The sequence below is a fragment of the Prionailurus viverrinus genome, chromosome B2, assembly GCF_022837055.1.
Source record: "Prionailurus viverrinus isolate Anna chromosome B2, UM_Priviv_1.0, whole genome shotgun sequence".
In the NCBI taxonomy this organism is placed as follows: domain Eukaryota; kingdom Metazoa; phylum Chordata; class Mammalia; order Carnivora; family Felidae; genus Prionailurus; species Prionailurus viverrinus.
In genome coordinates this window covers 35795566-35809854 of record NC_062565.1, presented here as the reverse complement: position 1 = coordinate 35809854, position 14289 = coordinate 35795566, and the positions used below count along the sequence as shown (strand labels likewise).

General features: G+C 42.5%; 1 protein-coding gene across 2 annotated transcripts in view; it reads right to left on the bottom strand.

Moving 5' to 3' along the window:
• Window positions 1–14289, bottom strand: part of TBC1D22B (TBC1 domain family member 22B) — a 79110-nt gene that overhangs the window by 60168 nt on the left and 4653 nt on the right. For both annotated transcript variants that reach the window (XM_047859108.1, XM_047859110.1), the window contains exon 2: window positions 1205–1261. In XM_047859108.1, the coding sequence (XP_047715064.1) occupies window positions 1205–1261 (57 nt within the window). The remainder of the gene's footprint in view (window positions 1–1204; window positions 1262–14289) is intronic.

Here is a 14289-nt window from a genome sequence, read left to right as displayed (position 1 = left end):
TAAGTTATTATTTTTTTTTAATATTAAAATGCTGGGGTGCCTAGGTGGCTCAGTCAATTAAGCATTTGACTCTTGATTTCGGCTCAGGTCATGATCTCGCGGTTCGTGAGATCAAGCCCCACGCTGGGCTCTGTGCTGACAGTGCAGTGCCTGCTTGGGATTCTCTCTCTCTCTCTCTCTCTCTCTCGCTCACTCTGCCCCGACCCCCGCTTGCGTGCACACACATGCACTCTCTCCCTCAAAAGAAACATTAAAAAAAAAAACTTTAAATATTAAAACATTGATAATGTACATCTGTTATGGCATTTTTGTAGGTATTCAAAATACTTTAATATACATTATCTTTACTCCTTCCTTGACTATTAAGGAAAGAAAGGGTAGATATTATTACACGGGCCCCGAAAGATGACAACTTAGGTCTCCTGTACCTCTCAAATCATTCGGCTTTCACCACAAACTACAGCTTTCCTGGAAATAAGTCTTAAGATGAAGCGTGCCCAGAGACAGAGCCCAAAATTCTTAGAAAATCTGAGAAGATGATGCATCTCTTCATTTAAATTCACTGTGGCTGATTGATGGCCCATGATAGAAAGGAGCGATGAAGTGATAATTGGGGGTATGCATACACACGCACACATCTTGGATTTGACCAGGGTTTCTATTGTGTTCGAAAATAACTTATTAGAATTTTACTAGAGAAATAACCTCCAGGGAGCTTTTAACTCTACTGTATGGCTAGATTTCTTTGAGGCTGGAGAAAGAGGACCTGAAGAATGCCAGCCCTACAGTTATATTCTATTCGCCCCAGTCCTCATAGTATAAGTGAAGACAAGATGGCAGACCTATATATATTCAGAAGCAATGAACCCCAGAAAGGAGGCTCCTACAAGAAGAAGGTCATCAGTCATCCAATTTGGAGACGATATTTAACCAATAAAGACCCTTCCATCAGAACAAAGGGTCCAACACCAAACCCGGCATATACCAGCTTCCAATGCAGGAAAATAAATCTCTGGTGTGAGTTAATTTCCCACTTAATAATAGATCATTTAGAGGTAAGAAGATTGCTCATCTCTTGATCCAAAATAGAGCAGGGGAGAAGCCAGAAAAGATCAAAGTAGAAACTGTCATTTCAACAAAGTAGGGGAAGGTTTGAGAGTTTTAAAAGAAGTACATGCATGAAAGGAAAACTATCTTGACTTACTTTTTGGTGAGCCGAGGGTCCAGAGGGGGGTGTTGTGCTCCGTACACAGGCTGGATGCTGGAACCAAGAAGAAAAGAAAGAAGAAAATTGTCAGGAAGCTAAATACGTCAGGTAAGTATCATCTGCATCACAAAATTGGAAGGGACTTTGGGAAACAGGTCTCCTCCAAGACAACCACATCCAAGCCTTTCAGCCTGGGGGCACCTGGCTGGCTCAGTGGGCAGAGTGTGTGATTCTTGATCTCGGGGTCATGAGTTCAAGCCAGACGTTGGGCATACAGATTAAATCAACATAAAAAAAATTAAGTCTCTGGAGAATGTTCATTTTCCACTGGGGCTTCAGCACCTTACATACCTGACAGACTGGAAGTCCTATCGGTAAAGACGACAGCACAGAAAGAGAACAGGCTTTTGAGCTGGAGACAGCATGGTTTGAACCAGAACTCGCGTTCTGGCATCCGCCACCTCTGTACACTTGCGCGAAATTACTGGACCACTTTGAGCCAGTTTTCTCGTCTGTAAACTGAGAGGATCACCTACCCCAAAAGATCACCTGGGCTAAACAACAGTGAAGCAACACTAGGTACCAAGGGAAGGGTGACCCAAGTGACTCACTGGTGGCTGGTGGGCACACAAAGTGATACAGCCCACTTCAAAAAAACAGGTTGGCAATATCCAGGAGGAACGAAATATGCATACCCTAAAGCCTAGCATATTCTTCTCAAATCTGTATCTTAATAGAAATACATACATACGTGTATCAGAAGACATATATAAGACTATTCATAGCATTATAGTTCCTTTTAGCCTAAAGCTAGAAATAACCCAAGTGTCCAACAGAAAATAAACTGTAATGTGTTCGTATAATAGAATATTATATAGCAACATAAACATACAAAATGGGGCACACAAGTAATAATGTGCATGAGTCTTCCAAATGTGCTGAGCAAAACAAGCAAAAAATAAAAGGGTAAATATTGTTCTATTTATATACACTTCAAAAACAGCAAAAAGGATTTATATATTTACGGATGCATCCATAGCAATAACCCCATAAAGGAAGGAGGGATTAACACAAAAGGATGTGGTTACTTCAGAGGGAAGGAGAGAGTTGTGGTCGAGAACAGATCCAGGGGCTTCTGACCTGCTCACTTCTGGGGTGTTCACTTTGTGATTATTCGTCAAGTTATCATACCACACAACTGTTTTATGGAATAGGTCACAATAAAAAAGAGTGACTTGAGGGGCCAGGTGCCTGGGTGGCTCAGTTAGTTGAGAGACCAACTCCTGGTTTCAACCCAGGTCATGACCTCACGTTTCATAGGGTTGAGCCCCACATTGGGCTTTGTGCTGATGGTGCAGAGCCTGCTTGGGATTCTCTCTCACTCCTCTCTCTCTTAAAATAAACACTCACTCTTGAAATAAACCCACTCACACTCACTCTTGAAATAAACATTAAAAGAGTGACTTGAGAATAATTATATATCCAGCCAAACTGTTGTTCAAATACAAAGGTGACAGAAAAACATGTTGCAAGATGCAAGAACCCAGGAAATATGGTTTTCTTGACTCCTTCCTGAAGAAACTACTAGAAGAAAAACTTCAATGAACAATGAGATAGAGAAACTACAGTGAAAGGACTCGTGTAAAGAATTTAATGAATTTAGCCTTAAGACTAAGTCTTAAATTTGAGGCTTCATGATTAGAGGAGAGAAGGTAAAAACAATGTAAGTGGCATAGGTTAAAATGGAACAGAGGATGGAGTGGACAAATAAGTATGTTGGCTGGGGCACCTGGGCAGCTCAGTCGGTGAAACGTCCAACCCTGGCTCAGGTCATGATGTCACGGTTTGTGAGTCTGAGCCCCGCGTCAGGCTCTATGCTGACAGCTCAGAGCCTGGAGCCTCCTTCAGAATCTGTGTCTCCCTCCTCTCTGCCCCCACCCCCCAGCTCACATTCTGTCTCTCTCAAAAAATAAATATACATTAAAAAAATTTTTTAAAAGAAGTATGTTGGTTTCTTCATCTTTCACAGACAAGGCTCAAAAGATATTTAAAGGTGATAGCTCAAGTCATAGAGGCATAAGTATGTTTTAGGATAGGAGATAAAACTGAAAAAAATAGGGGCACCTGGGTGGCTCAGTTGGTTCGGTACCTGACTCTTAGTTTCGGCTCAGGCCATGATCTCACAGTTTGTGAGTTCAGGCCCCACACTGGGCTCTGTGCTAACAGCGCAGAGCCTGCTTGGGATTCTCTCTCTCCTCCTTTCTCTGCCCTTCCTTTGCTCTCATGCTCTCTCTCTCCCGCTCTCAAAAATAAATACATAAATTAAAAAAAAAAAAAACTTTAATTGAGGGGTGCCTGGGTGGCTCAGTTGGTCAGATGTCAGACTTTGGCTCAGGTCATGATCTTGCAGTTTGTGGGTTCGAGCCCCGCATCAGGCTCTGTGCTGACAGCTCACAGCCCGGAGCCTGCTTCAGATTCTGTGTTTCCTCCCTCTCTGCCCCTCCCCTGCTCATGCCCAGTCTCTCTCTCTCTCTCTCTCTCTCTCTCTCTCTCTCACACACATTTTAAAAAATTTTTTAAAAACTTTGAGAAAAATAATATAATCAAGTAAAAGCAGATGAGGAAAGGGCAAGAAATGCAACTACCAATTTCATCATTGATCATGGTAGGCGGTCAATAGATGTCTCAAGAAATACAGTATAGAGTTATAAATGCAATAACTAGAATAAAAACACAAACTTCCCCAATTATCAGAATATACACATGCACACCCTCTCCCAAAGCAAGTAGTCCTTACAGTGAAAGATTTTTTTAAGAAAACATTAAAAACAGAGCTATAATAAAATATATCAGTCATTCCAGCAAATATAAAAGGGCTGAACTTACCCATTAAAAGAAAATTATTATTTAGAGGGGACTGATTAAATAAATGATGGTACATCTGTAAAAAAGAATGGGGCAATTCTATACCCATTGGCACAAAACAAACTCTAAAACATCAATTAAATGTTTTAATTAAAAACATACGCAGGGGCACGCTGCTGTCCGTGTCCCCCCCTCTCTCTGCCCCCTCCCACTTGTGCTCTGTCAAAAATAAACAAAACATTAAAAAAAAAAAGATGCAGAACTGTATGCATAACATGCCGTCATTTCTGTGGAAAACCTTTAAAATAAAACAAATCCGCATACGTCTCTATAATTAGAGATCTCTGAGAAAATACACACGACACCAGCAGCAGGGGTTTGGAAGAGGAACTGGAGAACCCGGCAGCAGAGAGGCTGAGTTTTTACTACCAACTTTCTGAATTGGTATCATGGACATGTATCACCTTTTTAGGAAATAAATGAAGCAATCTTAAGAGAGTTGGGAGGTTTAAATGAGTCAACGTGTAAAAAGCCCTTTAGCACAATTCCTGGCAGGTAGTAATACTAGCAGGTAATGAGGTAGATTTGCAAACATCCAGAATGCCACCTGGCACATGCTCATTGCCCAAGAAATGTTGGCTTTCTTCCTCCCTCCCATTTTGGTAATTTATTCCTTACCAACATTTAGAAAGTAGAACAAGTTTACCAACTACCTTGTTTGACATAACCAGTGTGATCCCAAAGTTGCTTTTAAATAAAAATGCAGCCAATTCAATCATTTTCATATTGATTTCTACTAAGATTCCAGCAGGAATGTTCTTATGTACAATCTTTATGGATATAGCTCTGACCTTTTTAGCTATTAAGAATCTCTAACTCCCCAAACTTTTCTGAAAGGTTATTCAGTAATTTGTAAACAAACCATTACCTATACTACTATAGAGATACAAATACAATTTTAACATGTTTACAGAGATTCCTAGGCAGAGAAAAAGGAGAAAGAAAATAAGAGGGATCAAAGAATAACGGGAAAGTCTGGCATACAGAGAGAAGGCTGACACAAAACAAAAATGAAAACACAAGCAAAAAAGCCAAAAGGCATAGATCAATGGAACAGACCAGAACACCCAGAAATAAACCCACAACTATACGGTCAATTAATCTTCCAACAAAGCAGGAAAGTATATCCAATGGGAAAAGGACTGTCTCTTCAACAAATGGTGTTGGGAAAACTGGACAGCAATGTGCAAAAGAAAGAAACTAGACCACTTTCTTACACCATATACAAAAATAAACTCAAAATGGATTAAAGACCTAAATGTGAGACCTGAAACCAAAAAATCCTAGAAGAGAACATAGGTAGCAACCTCTTGGACATCAGACATAGCAAATCTTTCCTAGATATGTCTTATGAGGTAAGGGAAACAAAGGCAAAAATAAACTATTGGGACTACATCAAAACAATAAGTTTCTGCACAGCGAAGGAAACAATCAACAGGACTAAAAGACAATCTACTGAATGGGAAAAGATATTTGCAAATGACCTATTTGAGAAAGGGTTAGTATCTAAAATATAGAAAGAACTTATAAAACTCAACACCCAAAAACCAAATAATCCAATTTAAAAATGGGTAGACGACATGAAAAGACATTTCTCCAAGAAGACACACAGATGACCAACAGACACATGAAAAGATACTCACCAACACTGATTATCAGGGAAATACAAATCAAAACTATAATGAGATATCACCTCATACCTGTCAGAATGGCTAAAATCAACAACACAAGAAATGATAGGTGTTGGTGAAGATGTGGAGAAAAGGGAACCCTCTTGCACTGTAGGTGGGAATGCAAACTGGTGCAACCATTGTGGAAATGACTATGGAGGCTCCTGAAAAAGTTAAAAATAGGGGCACCTGACTGGCTCAGCTGGAAGAGCATGTGACTCTTGATCTCAGAGTCGTGAGTCCAAGCCCTACGTTGGCTGTACAGATTACTAAAAAAATAAATATAGGGGCGCCTGGGTGGCGCAGTCGGTTAAGCGTCCGACTTCGGCCAGGTCACGATCTCGCGGTCCGTGAGTTCGAGCCCCGCGTCAGGCTCTGGGCTGATGGCTCGGAGCCTGGAGCCTGTTTCTGATTCTGTGTCTCCCTCTCTCTCTGCCCCTCCCCCGTTCATGCTCTGTCTCTCTCTGTCCCAAAAATAAATAAACGTTGAAAAAAAAAATTTTTTTAATAAATAAATAAATAAATAAAAAATAAATATAAACTTAAAAAAAGTTACAAATAACATTACCATATGACCCAGGATTCATATTGCTGGATATTTACCCAAAGACTACAAAAATACTATTTCAAAGGGATACCTGCACCCCTATATTTATAGCAGCATTATTTACAATAGCCAAGATATAGAAATAGCCCAAGTGCCTATCAATTGATGAGTGGATAAAGAAGATGTGGTGTGTGTGTATATATGTGTGTGTGTATGTGTGTGTGTGTGTGTGTGTGTGTGTGTGTGTGTGTGTGTATACACAACGGAATATTATCCAACCATAAAAAAGAATTAAATCTTGCCATTTGCAACATCATGGATGGGGCTAGAGAATATAATGCTAAGCAAAATAAGTCAATCAGAGAGAGACAAAAAGCATATGATTTCCCTCATATGTAGAATTTAAGAAACAAACGAGCAAAGGGAAAAAAGAGAGAGACAAATCCAGAAACAGAATCTTTTTTTAATGTTTATTTGGGGGGAGAGAGAGAGAAAGAGAGAGAACACGAACAGGGGAGGGGAGGGGAGAAAGGGAGACGGGGGTCTGAAGTGGGCTCGGCGCTGACAGCAGAGAGCCCGCTGTGGGGCTCAAACCCACGAACAGCGAGACCATGACCTGAGCCAAAGTCAGACGCCCCAGAATCTTAATTATAAGGAACTGATGGTTACCAGAGGGAAAGGGGGGGGGGGCTGAGTTAAGTAAGTGATGGTTTAAGGGGATTAAGGAGTGCACTTGGCATGATGAGTAATGTACGAAACTGCTGAATCACTATGCTGTACACCTGAAACTAATACAACAGTTAACTAACTGGAATTAAAATAAAAACTTTTTTTAAGGGCCACTTCTTTGTATTTTAATATTTGCAAACACTCGCAGATGAGTACGCTTGAGTTCTCCAACTCCACAAGCCTCTTTACAGTAAAATATAAAGACCAGAGGATAAACCCTGCAGGAAGATTTCAACAGGCTGGTTAGACTGGGTGAATGGATAGAAAAATAAGAGACGGTCCTTAGAGCCTCCCTTTTAAAAGAGTAATACCACCTGCCAGTAGTCCATGCAGAAAACAAGCAATCCTAATTGTGCGGGTCTATTAATTACCATCCAGGAAGGAGATCTTAAAATCATGGTAGGCTGTGTTTTATTTTTATTTGTTTTTGTTTGTTTTTTTTAGTATAATTTATTGTCAAATTGGCTAACATATAGTGTGTACAGTGTGCTTTTGGTTTTGGGGTAGATTCCCGTGGTTCATCGCTTCCATACAACACCCAGGGCTCATCCCAACAAGCACCCTCCTCAATGCCCATCATCTATTTTCCCCTCTCCCCCATATTTTTAATTTTTAAAAGTGTACTTATTTTGAGAGAGACAGACAGCAAGTGGGGGAGGGGTAGAGAGAGGGGGGCAGAGAGAGAATGAATCCCAAGCAGGCTCTGCGCCACCAGCACAGAGCCCAGTGTGGAACTCGAACCCACGAACCATGAGATCACGACCCAAGTTGGACACCTAACCAGCCGAGTCACCCAGGTGCCCTGGTAGGCTGTTTTGTCTATGTCAGCCTCAAGGTGTCGGCACACCCAGAAAGGCCAAGGTAAGTGATGGACTTCTTCAGCAAAGGGATCAGAGCCCATGTTGAATTTGTTAACGTACTCTTGAACTAAAAACCCATGATGCATCTGTACCTAAAACACTTTAATTAATCAGTTTACGGAATCTCAAAAAGTAGCCAAAACATTTGAAAAGAAAGAGAAATGAAGATGAAACAGAGACTAAATGCAGACTGACTGAAAGCCTGGTGATTAAGGTGCTCAATTTCCCAGCATTTATAATTCACCTGTCAGCCTGGACCATCCCTACTCCTCCCAAACCACACTCAACTCTAGAGCGGGCTGGTCTCCACACTGCCTTCCAAATATTTCTTAGCTACTGAATCAGGCTCTTCTCCCATTTCAATATCATATCCAATCTGAAACATTCCCTTCAAATTCTATACTTCCCACCATGAGATTTTCCCGGACGCTACCCCACAGCATCCATTACCCATGCCTTCTCTGATTCCCTAAAATATATAAATCAGGGCTTATACTACTTCTAATAAGTAAATAACTTTTTAAAAAATTTTTTATTATTTATTTTGGAGAAAGAGAGACACACACACACAAACAGAGTGCGAGCAGGGGAAGGGGCAGAGAGAGGGAGACACAGAATCCGAAGCAGGCTCCAGGCTCTGAGCTGTCAGCACAGAGCCCGACACGGGGCTCGAACTCACAAACCATGAGATCATGACCTGAGCCAAAGTCAGACGCTTAACTGACTGAGTCACACAGGCACCCCATAAGTAAATAACTTTTTTAAATGAATTCGATTTAGATCATAATATAAGGCATACCGAGGTCAGTGCTCCACGCGTACATAAGAAATAAGACATCACTGGGAATGCAAGCTGGTGCAGCCACTCTGGAAGTATGGAGGTTCCTCAAAAAACTAAAAATAAAACTACCCTACGACCCAGCAATTGCACTACTAGGCATTTATCCACGGGATACAGGTGTGCTGTTTCGAAGGGACACATGCACCCCCATGTTTATAGCAGCACTATCAACAGTACCCAAAGTATGGTGAGGGCCCAAATGTCCATCGATGGATGAATGGATAAAGAAGATGTAATATATATATATATATATATATATATATATATATATACAATGGATTATTACTCAGCAATCAAAAAGAATGAAATCTTGCCATTTGCAATTACGTGGATGGAACTGGAGGGTATTGTGCTAAGTGAAATTAGAGAAAGACAAAAATCATATGACTTCACTCATGAGGACTTTAAGAGACAAAACAGATGAACATAAGGGAAGGGAAGCAAAAATAACATAAAAACAGGGAGGGGGACAAAGCATAAGAGACTCATAAATATGGAGAACAAACCGAGGGTTGCTGGAGGGGTTGTGGGGGGGGGATGGGCTAAATGGGTAAGGGGCACTAAGGAATCTACTCCTGAAATCATTGTTTCACTATATGCTAACTAATTTGGATGTAAATTTAAAAAAATAAAAAATAGGGGCGCCTGGGTGGCTCAGTCGGTTAAGCGTCCAACTTCGGCTCAGGTCATGATCTCACGGTCCGTGAGTTTGAGCCCCACGTCAGGCTCTGTGCTGACAGCTCAGAGCCTGGAGCCTGCTTCAGATTCTGTGTCTCCCTCTCTCTCTGACCCTCCCCCGTTCATGCTCTGTCTCTCTCTGTCTCAAAAATAAACAAACATTAAAAAAAAATTAAAAATAATAATAATAAAAAATAAAACAAGTTAATAAAAAAAAAAAAGAAAGAAAGAAAGAAGACATCATGGGTTTCAAACCCTGCCAACCTCTTCCTCCCTCTTGTCCTCAGAAGCCACTTTACTGCATCTGGCATTTTTCACCCTTATTTTTGTCTTCATGTTTTTATTTTCCAAACAATATTCTAAAGAATAGTATAGTATTATAGTATTTTTTCCACGTGTTTTAAAACTTTATATAAATGGCACACTATACATATGACTTATTTTGACCCTAAGTCATAAATGCTACTTTAAAGATTACTTAATTTCATGGCTGGCTAACTGGTCTCTCCAACACAAAATTTAAAAAGCATTTGCTCCACACAAGTGCAGAAAGCACTTTATTCACATTTTCAAACAAAAAGACAAGTACAGAGAAAAATTAACAAACATCCATGAGCCCATCACTCTGATTTAACAAATGTTAATATGTGTCACATTTCTTTTTTTAAGAAAATAAAATTGGGGAAGACTACTGAAGTCCCAAGTGCAGTCCCCCGTCCTGTTCCCCTTTGTCCCCAAGAGATAACCACTCTCCTGAAGTGGGTATGAAATCCGTTCCATCTGTTTTTATACTTCTACACACACATGCATACATAAAATACTGTTTTGTGTTACAACCGTACACAAAAGACCACACACCACTTATCTTTCCACGTCTTGCTTTTCTCACTCAACAGTGTGTTTTCACCCCGCTGCACTTTTCAGTTTTTCTGACTGCAGAGTAACATGTGTGGTGGAGAAACCCAAGAGTCAATGATACACAGCGTCCTCACGGGGGAAGCCACGGTGCCAAGCAGACTTCCTGCTTCTAGGGAGCAGTGGTGACGCCATGTCTTGTTTTGCAGTCCCCTCACCACCTGGCAGAGTGCAACACACTCCAGCAGGCACTTACTAACAATACTTAACGAGGGGCGCCTGGGTGGCTCAGTCGGTTAAGCGTCCGACTTCGGCTCAGGCCACGATCTCGCGGTTTGTGAGTTCGAGCCCGGCATCAGGTCCGCACTCAGCGCCTGCTTGGGATTCTCTCCCTCTTCCTCTCTCTCTCTGCCCCTCCCCTGGTTGTGCACGTGTGTGCACTCACTCTCTCTCTCTAAATTATCAAAAAATAAACTTCAAAACACACACACACAAAATTTAATGAGCGAGGACTGTAACTCTACAAACCCCAGGCCTCTGCTTAGGCAGACTAGTGGCTCATTAAACCTCAACACTAGAGGCAAACCTGGCATCTTGGGAGAAATCACCCTGCACAGGCAGAGAAATGAATGCCATAGCACGTACCGCAATGGAGACAAAAGTGAGCAAAACTCCTGGTCAACCTCTGACGTTCTCCTTAATAAAACCAACACCACAGGGTGTACTGGCATATAGCTGGTTTGCATCGTCGCCATAGTGCAAAACCGTTGGTAGGAAAAATCAACAGGTGTTTGCTGAGTGCTGACAAAGGAGCAAAAGCAAATATGGGAACAGACCTATGTGATTTAAAGCCAAACATGTTGGCAACTGATTCAGGTTCACACACTCATTTGATGGAAGTCTTCCAGAACTGGGGTTCTATGCTGTCTCTGTGATAATTTAGTATCTTCTAGCCACTTAATTTTATCAGTCACACATTTCCAAACTAAGAATAGGTTGTAATACAGTGTACGTGCCCAGACAGGCTGGGACCATAACACTGAGTCCACTATCAGATTCATAAATGTTATGGAAAATAACCAAATGACAGAGGTTTTTAGTTGCAAATCTGCAAGCTCCTAAATAATTTAAGTGATTAGACACTTTTCTCAACTTCATTTAATGCTAAAAAGCACTCCCTGATTTAATTTTTTTTTTAGTATTTATTCATTTTTTGAGAGGCAGAGAGAGACAGTATGAGCAGGGAAAGGACAGAGAGAGATGGAGACACAGAATCCAAAGCAGGCTCCAGGCTCTGAGCTGTCAGCACAGAGTCTGACACGGGGCTCAAACTCATGAACATTGAGATCATGACCTGAACCGAAGTCGGACGCTTAACCGACTAAGCTACCCAGGCGCCCCTCCCTAATTTTAACAATAAACACATTTGCTTAAAAAGAGGGAGAAGCCCTTCCCAGAAGGACTGGAAATAAGAATGTGGGAAACTAGCTGGGCTTTGGCTCACACTGGTCTCTCCTATTCCAGGTCTAATCTACATCTTTTCACTGGAAGCGTCTGCACCCCTGGCCTGGATGAGGTGCCTCGACAGGTGTCCTAATCTTGGCAGAGACTGACTGAGGGAAGAAGCAGCAGAAAAAGCACCGGACCCAGAGTCAAGAAATCTGCAGCTATACAGCGTGATTTGGGGCAAGTCACTTTCCCTCTCTGGCCTCAGTTTCCTTACCTGCAGTGGCCTTAGACATTCTACAGTTTCACGACACTCAGATGCTCATGGGGCCAGCAATTTGCTACTTCCAAAAGCACGAGATAGAAAAGCCCACCTTCAGTGGCCCCACACCATCTACTCTTACCTATCAGTCATGCCGGGTGTGAGTGACAAAGCAAAAGAGAAATACCCATTGACATGAGTTGAAGCTCGTTGAACACTAGTTGAACTTTAAACTTAATCCTCAGCTTCAGCCTTAGAGGTCACTCAATCCAAAACTCTCATTTCATAGATATGGAAACTGAGCATAGAGTATTTACGTACTTGGTCCTGAAACTTGGCTTTTTCTCTAAGTGTATGACATCACACTCTTACCTGACCAGCTAAGTCAGAAACCTGGGAATGGCATCTCCTTCTCCCTCACTCCCTAAATCCAGTGGCTTACCAAGTCCTTTTGATATTCTCAAACTTGACCTCTATGTGCCATTGCCCTAGTCCAAGCCATCATCACCTCTCCTTCCACTGACTGCAGTGGCCACCTAACTATACTCATCCTGATCCCCAGTGGGGGGCAGGGGTGGGTGGTGACTGGAGTGTCTGGAAACTTGTATGTGGGAAAGGTGTTTGTCCCAATAAATGGTGGGTCTTCCTGGCACTTTGTGGGCAAGGGCCAGGGGTGTTAAACAGCCCACAGTCCAGTACAGCCCAGATTTAACCCACCCAAAACACCAACTGTGTGTCTCCTATCCCTAACTGTTGAAAATGCTGGTCCATGGGGCACCTGGGTGGCTCAGTCGGTTAAGCGTCCGACTTCAACTCAGGTCACGATCTCGCGGTTCGAGCCCCGCATCGGGCTCTGGGCTGATGGCTCAGAGCCTGGAGCCTGCTTCCGATTCTGTGTCTCCCTCTCTCTCTGCCCCTCCCCCGTTCATGCTGTGTCTCTCTCTGTCTCAAAAATAAATAAACGTTTAAAAAAAATTAAAAAAAAAAAAAAAAAAAAAAGAAAATGCTGGTCCAAGCCATTTTCCTCAGGGCAGCCAGAATATTTTTTTTATAAATGCAAATCCGATCGTGCCACAGCCCCCACCAACCTTCTAACAGCATCCCACTGCTCTTGGGATAAATATCAAAGTCCTTAACTCGGCCTATCTTTCCAACACGAAGGGCCTGGAAGACATAGAGAGTTTGGATTTCGTTCTAATTACAAATGAGAGAGAGGGGCAAGAAGAGAAATGGGAACACCAGTTAGAAGGCTAACGCAGTAGTCCAGGCAAGAGAGAGGAGAGAACGGCTCAGACCCAGAGTATATTGCGACGAGCCAACAGGACTTGCTGATGAACTGCATGAGGCAGGAAAGGAAAGGGAAGGATCAGACGTTAGGATTTGGGTGAATGGCGGGACCATTAAATGAGATGGAATGAGTGGCTTGGCAGGAGAGGGCACATGTGGAAATCGAGTTCTGTGTGGGTGTGTTCAGCATGAGACACCTATCGGACAGCCAAGCGGAGATGCGTTAAATGTTCAAAATCCACGTGGCAAAGGCTCCCAACGCTGGAACTCAGGCTGCTTTCAGTTTGATTCAGGGCTCTTATCCCAATGGTTCTCAAAATGCAGCCCCCAGGTTAGCAGCAGCAGTAATCACTTGGGAACTTCTGAGAAAGTCTACTTCTCAGGTCCCATCTCAGACCTACTGGATCAGAAACCTTGGCTACCTACGGCTACCTTGGATCAGAAACCTGGCAATCTATTTTCAACAAGCCCTGCAGGTGACTCACCAAAGTCTAAAGTTTTAGGACCGCTGCTCACAATCATACTCCTCGGTGATAATGAACACCTGACAGCCACAGCTGCCCTGCATTAGGCTTCTTTGCGTCTCTGTAAATCTTCTGCCTGATTAGCAATAGGGGGTGCTTTGTTTAGGGTTTTCTTCTTTACCCAGGACTCACTGGGGGCTCCAGACATACCACTGATCAAAGTTTTTGAATTCCAGTCTCAATGTTTATTTATTTTTGAGAGAGGGAGACAGAGTGTGAGCAGGGGAGGGGCAGAGAAAGAGGGAGAGACAGAATCCGAAGCAGGCTCCAGGCTCTGAGCTGTCAGCACAGAGCCTGATGCGGGGCTCAAACTCGCGAACCGTGAGATCATGAACCAAGCCGAAGTCGGACACTTGACCGGCTGAGCCACCCAGGCGCCCCAATTTGAATCCCAGTTTCAGAAACTAGAGCAAGGGGGAGAAACAAATTAAAAAGGAGCTACTACAATCATAACTATC